This window comes from Eupeodes corollae, chromosome 1, assembly GCF_945859685.1.
Source record: "Eupeodes corollae chromosome 1, idEupCoro1.1, whole genome shotgun sequence".
Taxonomy (NCBI): domain Eukaryota; kingdom Metazoa; phylum Arthropoda; class Insecta; order Diptera; family Syrphidae; genus Eupeodes; species Eupeodes corollae.
The window spans coordinates 218,697,333-218,711,646 of record NC_079147.1 but is presented as its reverse complement, the minus strand read 5'-3'; the positions used below and the strand labels follow the sequence as shown (position 1 = coordinate 218,711,646).

General features: G+C 36.4%; 2 protein-coding genes across 2 annotated transcripts; both read right to left on the bottom strand.

The window, feature by feature from the left end:
* Nucleotides 1–4,771: 4,771 nt before the first annotated feature.
* On the bottom strand, nucleotides 4,772–6,913 carry LOC129938928 (CWF19-like protein 2 homolog). Its single transcript, XM_056046765.1, has 4 exons — nucleotides 6,715–6,913; nucleotides 5,763–6,656; nucleotides 5,020–5,703; nucleotides 4,772–4,963 (listed from the first exon to the last, which is right to left on the bottom strand). Exons 1-4 carry the CDS (start codon nucleotides 6,790–6,792, stop codon nucleotides 4,835–4,837), a joined length of 1,785 nt encoding a protein of 594 aa, XP_055902740.1. The 5' UTR covers nucleotides 6,793–6,913; the 3' UTR covers nucleotides 4,772–4,834.
* A 3,301-nt stretch (nucleotides 6,914–10,214) lies between these two features.
* On the bottom strand, nucleotides 10,215–12,841 carry LOC129941626 (histone acetyltransferase Tip60). Its single transcript, XM_056050314.1, has 5 exons — nucleotides 12,629–12,841; nucleotides 12,367–12,493; nucleotides 12,048–12,295; nucleotides 11,221–11,978; nucleotides 10,215–11,166 (listed from the first exon to the last, which is right to left on the bottom strand). Exons 1-5 carry the CDS (start codon nucleotides 12,686–12,688, stop codon nucleotides 10,950–10,952), a joined length of 1,410 nt encoding a protein of 469 aa, XP_055906289.1. The 5' UTR covers nucleotides 12,689–12,841; the 3' UTR covers nucleotides 10,215–10,949.
* Between the last annotated feature and the right edge of the window lie 1,473 nt (nucleotides 12,842–14,314).

The following is a 14,314-nucleotide window of genomic DNA, read 5'->3' as shown; positions in this document are numbered from 1 at the left end:
TTACACAAGGATGATGGGTTTTTGAACTTATTGAAAACGTGGAAGTTGCAGACAAGAATAGAATCTAAATACATTTGTAGGAGTTAACCCGGCGGCTGTAAGTATTTCAAAAACGTAATTTTTCCCTTCAATCTTGGTACTACAAACAGGGCCGGCCTTAGCCAAACTTGCGCCCTGTGCAAGATTTGTAGAAAGCGGCCCTTTTTTATATTTTCACACATAAACCGATACGAAATAATAAGCCTTTCCCACAATACCCAGGAGGTAGACTTTCAGTTCGTTTTTTGTTTTAGAGGTATCCCAAGTAACCCTAAACCATTAACTAAAACGCAGCGATGAAATGAGCTGAGGGGGAACGTTTAAACTTGGAAACTTACTTTTCTGGCCTTACATTTGGCAAATTCAGAAATGAGATTATCTAAGTCTAAAGAATTTAACAATACCTTTTCAATGGAGATGGTTGTCCTAAGATAATTTTTAATAATTTTAAGTTTAGAAAAACTACGTTCTCCTGAAGCTACCGTGGCCGAGATCGTATTAGGGATTTGGAGAGCAATTACTAAATTAGGAGCACAATCTTCAAAGTTTGAACTAAAAATAAAATTAAACACATCTAAACTTGAGCTTTGTGGTGTAATAAGTGGGAATATTACGGTTAACTCTTGAAACAATTCTTCTCTATCTAAATCTTTAAAACTACCTAACATTCTGCAAATTAATGTTATGTTGCATAAAAATGAAAAATTGATGTTATATGTATCAAGCTGCTCAAACCTTTCTGTAATTAGTTGAATGGCTTCATTTAGAATTTTGAAAACAAAAATCTACTTTTAATTTTTGTTTCGGGTCTAATTTGTTTCAGGACATTCATCAGCATTTAGCATACATTTTTTTTCTCCGTTGAGATAGCAATGATGAAGCTTCAGGAAAAATATTTAGTATTTCTAGGGAACTACCAATACACTCGGGTAATTGAACAAACCTACCCATTAAATTTTTCATCGGAACGCATTCAAATTAAAGTGTTTTTTGTATTTTCTAAAACTTTTATGCCAGCTGATGATTAACTTACAGACTTTTTGCAAATGTTTTAGGTTTTAGATTTATTTATATTTTCTAAAATATCAAACAAAATTAGCAGGCAGCAAATAAATGTAAAATCAAATTTTTTTTTCCTAACGATTCTTAAATGTTTTTTGCATCTAGATTTCCTTTTTCTATAAGGCCTTCATAAATTACTTCTACATTTGTTTTTAAATGCTTCACTGCTTCTAACTTGCTCTCCCATCTAGTCTCAGAAAGGGGTTTCAAAGTAAGACCTGCACCGCAACCTACCTTTTGTACCTTTTGCTTTTTTTGTTGTTTTTTAGTAGATAAGAATTCACATACAGAGGTACGGGTACGGTGCCCATACGATTCAATATGAATAAGTATTTTGCTTTGTCATACTCTGTGTGTTAGTTTTGGGGCTCGGTGTGCAGGAAATAAATTTTGCACATATGAGGTGGCATGGAACTTTTTTGTGTTGAGATTTTTTCATTTTTTCTCTTGTACGAACAGAGTGAAATATTTCGAAATTAGATAAGTAGGATTTTTAGTTCTGCGATATCTTGAGTTAAATTTTCATTGAATGCAAAAATGAAAGTGATGTTAGTTATTACTCATGAGATAACTTAGGACAATTATTGTGATGGATGTTTGTTTTTAAATTTATTTTAAGAATGTTTGTGGTTAAGAAAATGGCAAATAGTAGTTCATATTTGTTTTGCGAAAGATTAGATTACATTTCTTTGCTCTCGGTAATACGCCCATAGAATTTGGCGCCCTGTGCATTTGCACATCTTGCACATATGCTTTGTCCGGCCCTGCCTACAAAACATAAAATGAATAACACATGAAGATAAATTTATTAAACAAATGTAGTTTTTGTGATGTGAACCCAAATATTTATTGGAAAGGTACAAAATGTTTGATTTGTTCCTAGCTACTCCTTTTTACAGGATGGTTACTTCCCGTTAAATAGTGTATTCCCATTAATTTACCCTTGAACAAAACTTAGTGCCGTAGTGTGAAGTACAGATATTCGTCTTTTGGTTGTTCAAGAATTCAAATCCGATTTCCACCGACACTTTGTCATATTAAGAGCACACAACAAAATATAAAATAAAAGGATTTAAAACGTCCGAACGGACTAATTAGAATCGTTTAAGTAACATATTCTGAGTTGCCCGATTCAAAGAATTTCCAAATGCGCACTGCAACCCCCAGTAAGGAAGAGATATGTAGCACGATCAAAGCACTCAAGAACAACAAAACGGCAGGGCTAGACAACATTCAACACAATTGTTGCAAGCAGCGCCAAGTTCATCAAACAAATCGCTCCAAGTGCTCAAAGAAGCAACAGACTGTGAACGCTTCCTCAATGGAAACAGTGGATAAAAGGAATGATTGTGAAGCTTCCCAAAAAACAACAGAAATTGATAAAGTGCCTGCGTTCCTCAAAATAGTAGGAAAGATTGTCTTTGGACTTGAAACCCTACGGATCGTCATCGAGCAGTGCGTGGATGAATATCGATCACCTTATCTGCTTTTCATCAAATTTGAGAACAGCAACAACGCCATCAAGGAGTTTACCAAGCTTGTAACCATTATAAAAGCTATAAGGGGTCCAAATGCCACGTCTTACATAGAGGAGAGTTGTCAGAAGAGTTTAAAGTATACTGTCTCCAATTCTGTTCTTATTGGTAATCAGTGATTTTCTGCTGGCAGCCTTAACTGGAAACGGAAGAATAAGATGTTCTCTTACAACATACCTTATACTTTCTATCTCATAAGATAATAGATCCCCATCAAATTGCAAAAAGGTTGGGGAGACAAGCAAAAATCGTCTGACTGAAAATCAACACTGGCAAAAAGAGAAGTTCTCCTTTGGAACCTCTAACTCATCCTCTCCGATAAACATTGCAAGGAACCAGCAGATCTCACAAAGGCAGAAGAGTCGAGACCGAGAAGCATGTGGAGAAGAACAGTTCAAGAGGAATCGTCAATATTAGGGAAGAGCTGGAGGGAGCTCCAACCTATGCATGTACGTAAGGGGCTTCGAGGCTTGTGTTAAGAACGGCTAAAATAAAGCATCTCCTTTCTCTCCTTTTTTGGAGAACTACTATGCCTCTCTATGGGTTGTAAAGGTCTCAATACTCATTGACGAAGTTCTCCCAAGAAGATTCTAAGCTTAAAGGCATTTAATGGCACCCCAAATTGCGTTTGTATCCAAAAGTAATGATTTAATCTGACAAAGCAAATATGAATTTGTTGATGCAAAATTGTATGTACTTGTTGAAAAAGTCCTCCTCTGTTCAAAATAAGGTCGATTGATAAAGCCAATTTCGATGCTGCCAATGAGTGACATTACTCCTCCTGTACTTGAAAGCGTAAACTATTCCAAGCGACGAATCTTCTTTCGCACTCGTACAGTTGCTAGAGTGCTAAAAGATCTTGACATTCACGAATCCGCTGGACCGAATAGTATCTCCGCTATTGTTCTGAAGAGGTGTTCTTCAACGCTGGCAAAAACACTGTGTAAGTTTTTCCATCTGTCCTATTCTACTGGTCTCTTTCCGATTGGGTGAAAAACTGCATTTATCCAGCCTGTCCCTAAAAAAGGCGAATACTCCTCCCACTCTAACTATCGTCCAATTGCACTTACGTCCCTTCTTTCCAAGGTCATGGAAACGTTGATCATTTTTCAGCTTAAGAAATATCTTGAAGAGGGAAAGCTTCTTAATGACCGGCAGTATGGCTTTCGTTGCAATAGATCCAATGTTGATCTCATGGTTAATCTCACCAAACAATGGTACCAATCTTTACATCGATTTGGAGAAAGTAAGATTATTGCACTTGATATTTCAAAAAAAATGTGTGCATTTGGTATTGATGAATCCCTTCTTCGTTTGGTTAGAAATTACCTTTCGGGCCGTTCCATTCAAGTAGAATTGGACGGGTTCAAATCTGATACCCACAAAATAAACGCTGGTATGCCTCAGGGCTCTGTTTTGTCTCCGACACTTTTTCTTAACTTCTAACCCACTTAATTGTTTCGCTGATGACAGTACTCTCAGCTTTTCATATTCGTTTTTAGTTTCTCATCCCTGTTCTTCGGATGTGGACTAAGTGTTAAGTTTTCTCCGAAGATGCAAGAAGTTTTTTACCCCTTCTGATCTGGCTATAATCTATTAAGCCTATATTCGTTCGAAACTCGAGTTCCCATATTTGGGCAGGTGCTCCTATAACCTACTTGAGTCTCCTAGACAGAATTCAAAAGGGAGCTCTAAAATTAATGGGTGACCGTTGTCTAACTGAAACTTTTGTATCTCTCGAGCACCGTCGTAAGGTTTCATGCCTGTCATTATTGATCGCTACTTTCATAAACAATGCTCTAATGAAATAGCCAGTTGAATTCCTCAAATAATTCAACCGTAATACCCGTTCTTCTAGAAATGCTCATAAGTGTACCCTTGAGCCCAATTTTGGACGTACTGTAAAGTACAGAGATTCTTTCTTTAGTCGCACTACACGAATGTGGAATGCTTTACCAGACTCAATGTTTACCACTCATAACGGTGTGATGTGCAGACATTCAAAACCAATGTGCATCGGTTCTCCTTTCTCATCCTATCCTCCTTTCCTAACTGCTCGCACTGTTTTTAATCATTATAAGGGTATTTATAACCCCTTTAGTGCGCGCATAATATAAAAAAAAGAATGGCACAGGTTAATTTTGTATCGTGTATTTTTGTTAATGAACTTAAAAACTAAGTTAAATTGTTTTCTAGTATTAACAAAGTTCCTTTTCATATGGCTTAAGCAAATCTGCAAGATTCCTTACTTTTGTTTTGACATTATGTTCTTCTCTCGGAGACCGCCATTTTCTCATGTCCAAAGACAACATGCCTCCAATGATTTCCTGAAATTAAAAACAATTCTTTAATTCCATTTAATTATCTGCCATCTATTACTTACCTGAGCAAAATGTAATGGGAAGTTTTCTTGATTCTCGATTACATGAGCAAATCCGAAATCCATTCCGAAATTCACCCAAAAATATGGTAATCCACATGGAATGGATTTTCTTAAGTTTTTCTCCTTCAAAGTCACAAGCTGCTTATTCTTCGACCATTCATACTCACTTTCTTCTATGGCTTTTTTAAAATAAAAGGGTGCCATTTCAAAATCATCCGCTGGCAAGCAATGTATAACCATGTGTGGCCGCTTTTGGAGGTATCGGGCTGTTTCGAAAAACAAAACGTCCTGTTTCCGCTTGGCAAATATTTTTGTCAACACTCTTCGATAGCTTGAGATCTCTTGCCATACGTCTTCGTCTAGATGCGTTGATGACGAGTAATGATCTATCGGTATAATCAAACAATGATTGGTCTGGAGACCCTCGTGCCAAGGAAGAGCCAGGTATACATGTTTTCCCACTGACACAACGAGCTCCTTGTTAATTTTGTCGCCATTGAAACATTTACCGCAGTTGTTTAATTTTTTGCTAGGACGGTTTTTATCGCGAATTTCTTGTAGTTTCCCAGTATCCATGTCTTCGTGCTTTGAAACGCCAAATATGTCATCAAAGTCTTTATTGAAATTTTTGTAATCTTCTTCGACTTCAGTGGGATCTCTAGGATTGCTTTTCTCTCGTTCAAACTGAAAACAAGAAACTCATCGTTAAGTGGAAATTCCAAACGTTCGCTAGAGGAAGTTACCTTATTTTTAAGATTGTCCTCATCATCGGTGACTGAGCTTCGAGCACGACGACCACCGGACGCATCAGACTGGGGTTTCCGATGATTTTTATTCTTAAATTTGTTGGTATCTTTTGTATTACCAATGTTCTGTTCCCTCATTTGCCGAGCTCCTTTAAGCTTATTTTTCAGCTCTTCGGCTAGGGCCGTGTTGTTTAATAATTCAGCTTTCATTATCTTAGCCCCTAGCTCATTCATTTCCTGGTCGGTCAGGAATTCAGCTGTACTTTCTTTTTTCGAGATACTTGACGAACTTGCACCTACATCTTTCTCATCATCATCGTTCGTAGCAGGAGCTTTTGGTTCAGAATTTTTACGCCAGCCGCCAGACTTTGATTTGTAGCTCCTAGAAGAATACTCTGTATTATCATCATGATAATCATCGCACTCATCTTTTGGTTTTTTATAAGAAGGTAATCCACTCCCACCGTCCTTCCAATGCGGATTAAGTTCTCGACTACTCTTACCAGGCTCATAAGTGACTATGCATTGTTTTTTCGGTAAAGGTTTATTTTTGGAAAATGTTTTCAATAAAATCGCACTTGTCATCCAATCATCACGAGTTGGTGCTGCTGGTTGTTCTTGTTGTTCTGGCGAACAGGATCTCTTTTTTGGTGGGGCTGAGGTTGTTTCTTCATCCTCTGAACTAGAACTGGAACTCGAGCTAGAGTGCCTTCTTTCCTTGGGTTTATATTTGTGTTTGTGTTTATCAGACTTTTTATGTTTTTTGTGACTATGTTTATGTTTTTTTTCTTTCTTTTTCTTGGATTTTTCTTTACTTTCCGACGACTTAAGTTTTAATAAAGGTTCTACTTTCGGTGACTTATTGGTTTCTTTCTGAGCACTGTTTTTTATCTGAAGAGGAAGTTAAATCTATTGAGTCAGCTAAGATATACATTTCTGTGATGCCTACCCTTTGAAGTAACTCTTCTCTTACTCTTCGTAAATCTTGAAGGGCCCTTTCCTTGGCTTGTTGCAATTCAGAACTCATTTTATTCTAGAAATAACTTAATTTTTTTTAAATTGTTTTCTATTTAGAAATATTTTATCCAAAAGCTAAAGCAGAGCATCAACATCAAATGTGAAGTTTGATATGGGATGCTGTCATTGGCCATCTGTTTTATTTGTCAAACAGTGAACGCAAATAAGATCGGAATGACAGGTGAACGTATCCAGTGATATTTCTTTCGTTCTTTGTAAATGGGTTCGTTCAGCCACGAGTTTAAATGACAACAATTTGAGAAATTTATGGAGTTACGGTGGGCCCGCTTCAAGGTTGCTTTGAATGACATTTATATTATTTTATTCCTCCAAAGAACAAATATTTTGTTTGTTGACATTTTTTTTTACAAATGTTCAGCAAATTTGAACTAGAGCTTCCGTTTGGAGTCACATTACGTTCTTTTCCTTACGATTGTCAAACGAAAAGTGAGGTCGATAGCATGCATTGAATTCCTATGGCTGAACTCGTAAACGTCAGGTGAAGCCGATGCTGAAGCGTATTTGTGATTCAGCCATTATATGCCGGCAAGCGCACGCAGCGAAACAAGAGGCATACAAAACGGCGCTGAACAGAAGGACTAAAGCTGCTCGTGAGCTCTACGAGCCAAATAGGAGAGAGAAACACCGGCTTTCTAGATGGAAAAAAGAGAGCATGAGAAGCGCGCGATCGAGGGATGTCACAACAAAAATGAGGTTCGTAAATTTTACCAGAAGCTAAAAAAAAATCTCCCAAGGGTACCAGCCACGAACCGAAGCCTGTAAAGACGATCAGGGGAACATCGTAGTAGAACCGCAGTCGATGTTGAGAATATGGAAAGACCAGGGGTGTCATTCCGTAATTTCCGAAACGATAATCGTCAAAACGATTATCATTAACGATATCGTCAATAATTTGCTTCACGTAACTTTATCACTATCGTCTCGTTCAATCGTTTTCAGTATAAGTTCGTTGAGTATATTTCAAATGTCAAAATGAACTCAACGAAAGATAATGCTTGTTCAATAACTTGAAAATGTTATTACACTTGGTTTTCCTCTATGGGAAATTTTGAAAATTTGCAAAAAACGTATTGTTAATAAACATGCCAATTAATTTCTGATGTTTGTTGTTATTGTCACTTTTTGTGTTTTAATTTGTTGCTGCCGAAGATAAAACAATAATATGAAAATGTTCAATGTTCAATGTCTTATATTTTTGTAAATAAGCTGCAGTAATAAAACCAATTTGGTCCAAGGGAAGGAAGTGAAGACTTCATTTTATCCACAGGGAACATAAATTGGCTTCAAAAATATTTAATGTTTCCAAAGCTAATTTGGATTAGTGCTTTGTGCAAGAGCGATACAAAAATCGTTGCCTGTCGAATATACCAATGTTCCTACGCCTCAAAGTTTCAATAGTTAGAACAAATTTTAATATTGAATGTATATACAATTATATGTAGAACGACAACCGCCTGGCAAATTTATCGTTTATTCAAATTTTAATATTGAATGTATATACATTTATATGTAGAACGACAACCGCCTGGCAAATTTATCGTTTATAATAATTATAATATCATTATAAAGTCCTCTTTTGCAATTTCAAAACTACAATTGTTCTATTTATTTAACAACAATTAAGAGAGATTACTAATGTTTTGTATATAAAAGAATGCGTAACCGAATTCATTGTATTTTTTTGAGTTTTTATTTTCATTTTGTAACAAAACTAAACTACACCGAAACTTTTTTGCGTCAATTTGCTTAGTTGTCAATGGAAATTAATAGCAGACGATACCTACTTAGCTATCGTTCAAACGCTATCGTTTTGACGATATCACTTTGACGATTATCGTCTTACGTGAAGTGAGGCTATCGTCAAAACGATATCGTCTAGCGATTATCGTTTTACGGAATGACCCCCCAGTTCTCCAAATTATACAACGGCGATGACGAACTGAATTCCGCTCAACTAAGGCGACGCAGATCAACAATTGCGCCTACCCAACCTTGAAGAAGTGAAGATAGCTATATCTAAACTTAAGTCAAACAAAGCTGCTGGAGCTGACGGCATCGCTGCCGAACTATTCAAAGCAGCAGGCGATGACTTGGTAGGGAGTATGCACCAACTCATCTGCAAAATATGAAAGCATGCCCGAAGAGTGGAATCTCAGCATAGTGCGCCCGATACATAAGAAAGGAGACCCTCTAAACTGCGCCAACTAAATCAGTCTCCTTAACATTGCATATAAGATCTTCTCTGCCGTATTATGTGTACGTCGAAGCCATTCGTCAACAATCGGTCTCCTTAACATTCCATATAAGATCTTCTCTGCCGTATTATGTGAACGTCGAAGCCATTCGTCAACAACCTGATAAGTCCTTATCAGTGTGGCTTTAGACCAGAAAAGTCGACTATCGATCTTGGAAAAAACCCAGGATCTTCTAATCGATACCCACCATCTCTTTATCGATTTTAAACCGCGTATGACAGCATCTATAGGGAAGAGCTCTACCGAGCAATGTCCAGTTTTGGCATCCCTGTCAAACTTATCCGTTTGTGCAGAATGCACGCTGCTATATCAAGGAAACGACCTCATCGATGCATTTGATGTCAAAAAAGGATTTAGACAAGGCGATGCACTGTCATGCGACTTCTTCAACATCGTTCTGGAAAGAATTGTGCAAAACTCAACCGTCAACACTAGAGGCACAATCTTCCAAAGGTCCATCCAATTACTCGGATACGCAGATGATATTGACATAATTGGAAGATCAAAGTGATGTCAGTGGAGCGTTTTAGAGCAATGCAACGGAAGCGAAGAAGATGGGTTTAGTATTCAATGAGGGCAAGACCAAGTATATGCTGTCATCAAAAAAGGACACTATATTAATATTATTATGTATATACCTAGACACCGCTATAAATACAGACAACGACACCAGCTATGAAATCCAGTGGAAAAATCCATTTGCAGCCGGGGGACTTACGAATATGATAATTCGAAACAGATGAAAATAGGGAAAGACTATGGTGAAATAACGAGAGTCTGGGTCAAAAAGGAATACACATTTGTTTCAAGGAATATGCATATAACGGCGTATATTGAGGGGATATGCTTTGTGCAGTCTTCCTATACAAAGATTATAGGAAAAAAGCGGTGAATTGCGATTTCGTGCAGGAATTTTGTTTTTCATATACAAAGCTTTAAACTGTCCTGGTTGTTGTCGAAGATAAGTCTCAAATGTCCTAGTTGGTTGGAATAAATGACATTGGAAATGAGCTTCTGCCCCTCCATTAAGTAGATATGCTATTTTCCATGAGATGGCGCTGTAGAGCTATTGAACTCCGTAACGATGTTGTGTTTCTTGCGAAATGAAACAAAAATACACTTTTTTGTTGAATTTTAAAATCTGAACAGAAATCTGTACAGACATTTATTTTATATTTATTTGATCTTATATTTAAAATTTTAAATAATATCATTTAACAGCAAACATTTTAAAGCAATTATATTCGCTATTTCGATTGCAAAAATCTCACCAATGAATGAAACTATTCATCACTTTTTCTTTTAAGTATAATAACAAGTTTTAAGTAATGTCAAATATGGAAAATTGAAAGGATTGATCTGGTTAGGGAGTTTTTGGGTAGATGTGACTTTTGCAAGAAAGCTCAGAAAGGCAATCGCCAATTTCGGCAAATGGAAATTTGTATTTATCAATCCGCGCGGATCAAACAAACAACACCGAAACAACCTTATTTCTTGTTTAGAGAATTAATATTTGGATTAAATATTATGCAATTTAATTACATCCATCAATACAGAATAATTGCTTCCTTTTATTATCTGAGGTAAATTTTGAAATTCTTCTGAATGGTGTCGTAATCTGAAAAATAGTACATCTTAAATTATTTTTACGGATTAGTGATATCGATCTCCATCCAATCTGCGAATGATAAGATTTGACAAGGCAGATGAAATGAGTTTGCCTTTGATGCTCAAAAACTGTATTGTGTTCTGGTTGTGCAGATATTTTGATATGTTTCCAGTTGTGGTGTGACGATTTAAATAAACAAAAAAATAAAAATAAATACAAAATAAAAATATAAAATAAACAAACAAATATTCGCCCTAGATGAACAATTCGATTTTTATATGTTTACCATTTTGAGCGTTTTGACCAATCTTTTGGCGTCCAGTGTAAACATTTCGAGTCTATTCGTATCTTTCTGTTGTCCATTGCCTTTTTATGTTGATCGATAATCTCGCGACTTATGCACACAATATACTGTCCCTTATAGTAGTTGATTAGGTTAAGATTTTGAAGGGTGGAAATAACATCCTCCTTCTTTATGCTAGTTCCCTCGCAAATATCACTAGAGAGGATAATTTTCAAAATGTTCTTATTCGTCTTGAGTTTATATACTTACTTGATGGTGATATGAGGTTTTTCGCTTTCGCCTGCCGGTTTTTGGGCTATAAAGATTTCGAGAATTGTCTGAGCCCAGTAGGAGCGGTAAGACAGCAAACCCAAATCAGATAAGGGTTTCTCTGGAGAGCCAGTTTTGCCTTCAAACTTTGATAGTTCGTAACTAAATTCGATAAGCAACTTGCCATATCCCTTGCGTTGGTACGGTGGCATGGTCAAGATGCAGGCCACATTGTAGTCTTCTGTGCTTTCCTTCTCCTTTGAGAAGTACCCAACAATATGGAAGCCTCTCGAGTCGAATTCAGTCATGACATAAAAGAGAAACGGATCGGTATCGTAGTAAAGTGTCTTGTGGTCGAGGAAGAGCTTTGCCAGAAGGCAGAGATTCTGAGCATAGACCTTATTTTTGCGACCATCGATTTCGAAGAAGGAGATAGTGTGTTTTCGATAGATTTCGTTTCCCGGGGGATGGCGCAGGTTACACTTGATCAGGTGACGTTCGAGACATTTTCTGCTCTTGCGATATTTAAGACAGAATTCGCATATGTAAATGCAGGGAGTTTGACAAAGTTCCTGAGGATAGGGTGAGAAGTACCAAGGCTTAATACGATTCCTACCCAGCTCGATCATTTCGACGTTTTTCATTCGAGTGACTACGTCATCCTGGTGTATGACCATGCTTCCTGATTGACGAGGGGTGAGTCCATCTTGTGAATTTTCCTCGGGTATTTCAACTACTGGCACAGCTTGTGGAGTGAGCTTAGGTTGGGATGGATGATATTTACAGATTAGATACATAAGTATTATTTCAATTTCTTATCAAGTTACCTTTCTCTTTCGGTTGATTTTCTTTTGCAAGGCCGCTGCTAAGACAGCATTTCCATTTACAATTTCATTATTTAACGGTACAGGACTGGTGGGTCGTGAGACGCTACCTGTGCCCGTCAAGGAATGATGCTTTTTTGGAGTTGTAACACCAGTGCTTGCCCCAGTCGTTGTGCCATCCCTTCTTGGAAACTGGACTTTCCGTGTGTCAAGGTCTTCTTCTTCCACCCATTCATCTAAGCGTTTGTTAACTTTGAATAGCATAAGAGGGAAAAAAGGTATGAATATTGAACTAAAACAAAGTGAGGATTTGATCTCATACAATCGACATAATGCACATAGAACTGCCGTTTCCCTTCACCGTCCTTAATACTAACAATTTCTGCAAGTGGCCAATCATCGGTTTTGTGCATGCGAACTGGAAGTCTGCAACCTTCAGTTAGAGCCGCCTAAAGTAGTTATAAACGATTTTTTCAATTAATAAGAAATAAAGTTTTTGAAATCTTCATATCGTTTGGTGTTTGAGAAGTGCATGTCTAGAAGAGCCTTAAAGCAGCACAAATTATGTATGTTTACATTCTTACCGTAGATTCGCATATTGATGAAAAATCTTCATCAAAATCTAGTTTCGATGTGACTTTCATTGAGTGTCTTTTGTTGGTCGAGTTCTATTCCACGATAGAAATATGCTGTTTAAAATAAATACTTCTTTTGCTTAAATTATTAAAAGTTTAATATTTTCTGAATTTATAAAACAAATAGCAGTCAATCTAAAGATTGTCATGTAGTGACACACTGAATTGAAAACTATGACTAACTTCACGTTTACAAGAAATTAAAAATGCATTCCAAACGTCAAACGATGGACGATGGCGGGCTTTCCAAGATCCACTAATTAATATTTGTTGGTTTATAATGCGGTGTTCACATTGAAGTCTTTGTGGAATCAATTAAATGGCATTAAAGGAAATTGGAGAAATACAGAAATTCAAGATTAAACCACTATTCAAATGAGCACGACCAAAGAATAAATGAATATTCGTCGATTTTGACATTTCTTTCATATGATTTTTAATTCGTCGTGAATGAAGTTTGACTTTGACAGCTACAGCCGAACTTCATTCACCACCGAAACCAAAACAAGAATGAGTTTTTTAGGTGAAGTATGCGCGATTATTTTATTCATTGCGAGTGTGGATAATGTGGAACGCGAATAAAGTTTGACAGTTGGTATCAACTACAATTTTTTTCGCGACGAATAAATTTGTTTTCTTAAATTTATTAATATATGATATTGAAAAGCAAAAGTATGCATCATATATCAAATAGAAACTATATTGCTATCGTTTTGTTAAGAATTTGTGTGGAAATATGTCTTCAAACGTATATAAACTCACATTTTGTAATTCATTCGTCGTTCATTGGTCGCGCTCATGTAAATACTGCTTTAAGTACTATTCACATGAGCACGACCAACGACCAACGAATGAACGAATATTCGTCGATTTTGACGTTTCTTTCACATGAGAGTTTTCAATTCGTCGCGAATGAAGCCACAGCCGAACACCATTCACCACCGAAACCAAAGTAAGAATGATTTTTTAGGTTAAGTACGCGCGATTATTTTATTCGTTGCGACTGTGGATTATGTGGAACGCGAATAAAGTTTGAAAGTTCGTATCAAATATAATTTTTTTCGCGGCGAATAAATTTGTTTTCCTAAATTTATTAATATATTATATCGAAAAGTAAAAGTATGTTTCATAAATCAAATAGAAACTATATTGCTATCGTTTTGTTTAGAATTTGTGTGGAAATATGTCTTCAAACGTATATAAACTCACATTTTGTAATTCATTCGTCGTTCGTTGGTCGCGCTCATGTGAATACTACTTTAGTGTTGTCACAATTTCCCAAGCATAACAAAAACTTCATTTCTTCAATTTTTTATTTTTTACTGTGTTGCAATTTGTATGTTTTGTTAAATTCTTCAAACAGCTGTTTTTAAGATGGGCTTTTAAAATTACTGTCAATAACTAAAATATTACTTTTCGGTATGATTAAATTATCACGAATACTTTAGGCACTGTTAACATCGCTTATTTTTGAGGGAAGGTTTATTCACGATAACCCCTGATGTTTTATGGAACAAAACTTTCATAACACATTCTCTGTGAAGAATTTTATTCTTTGCTCTCTTGGTAAAACCAAACCAGAACTTTCGATATACTCTGCAATGAAATAAATGGTCTGGAAATGCAAGATACAAA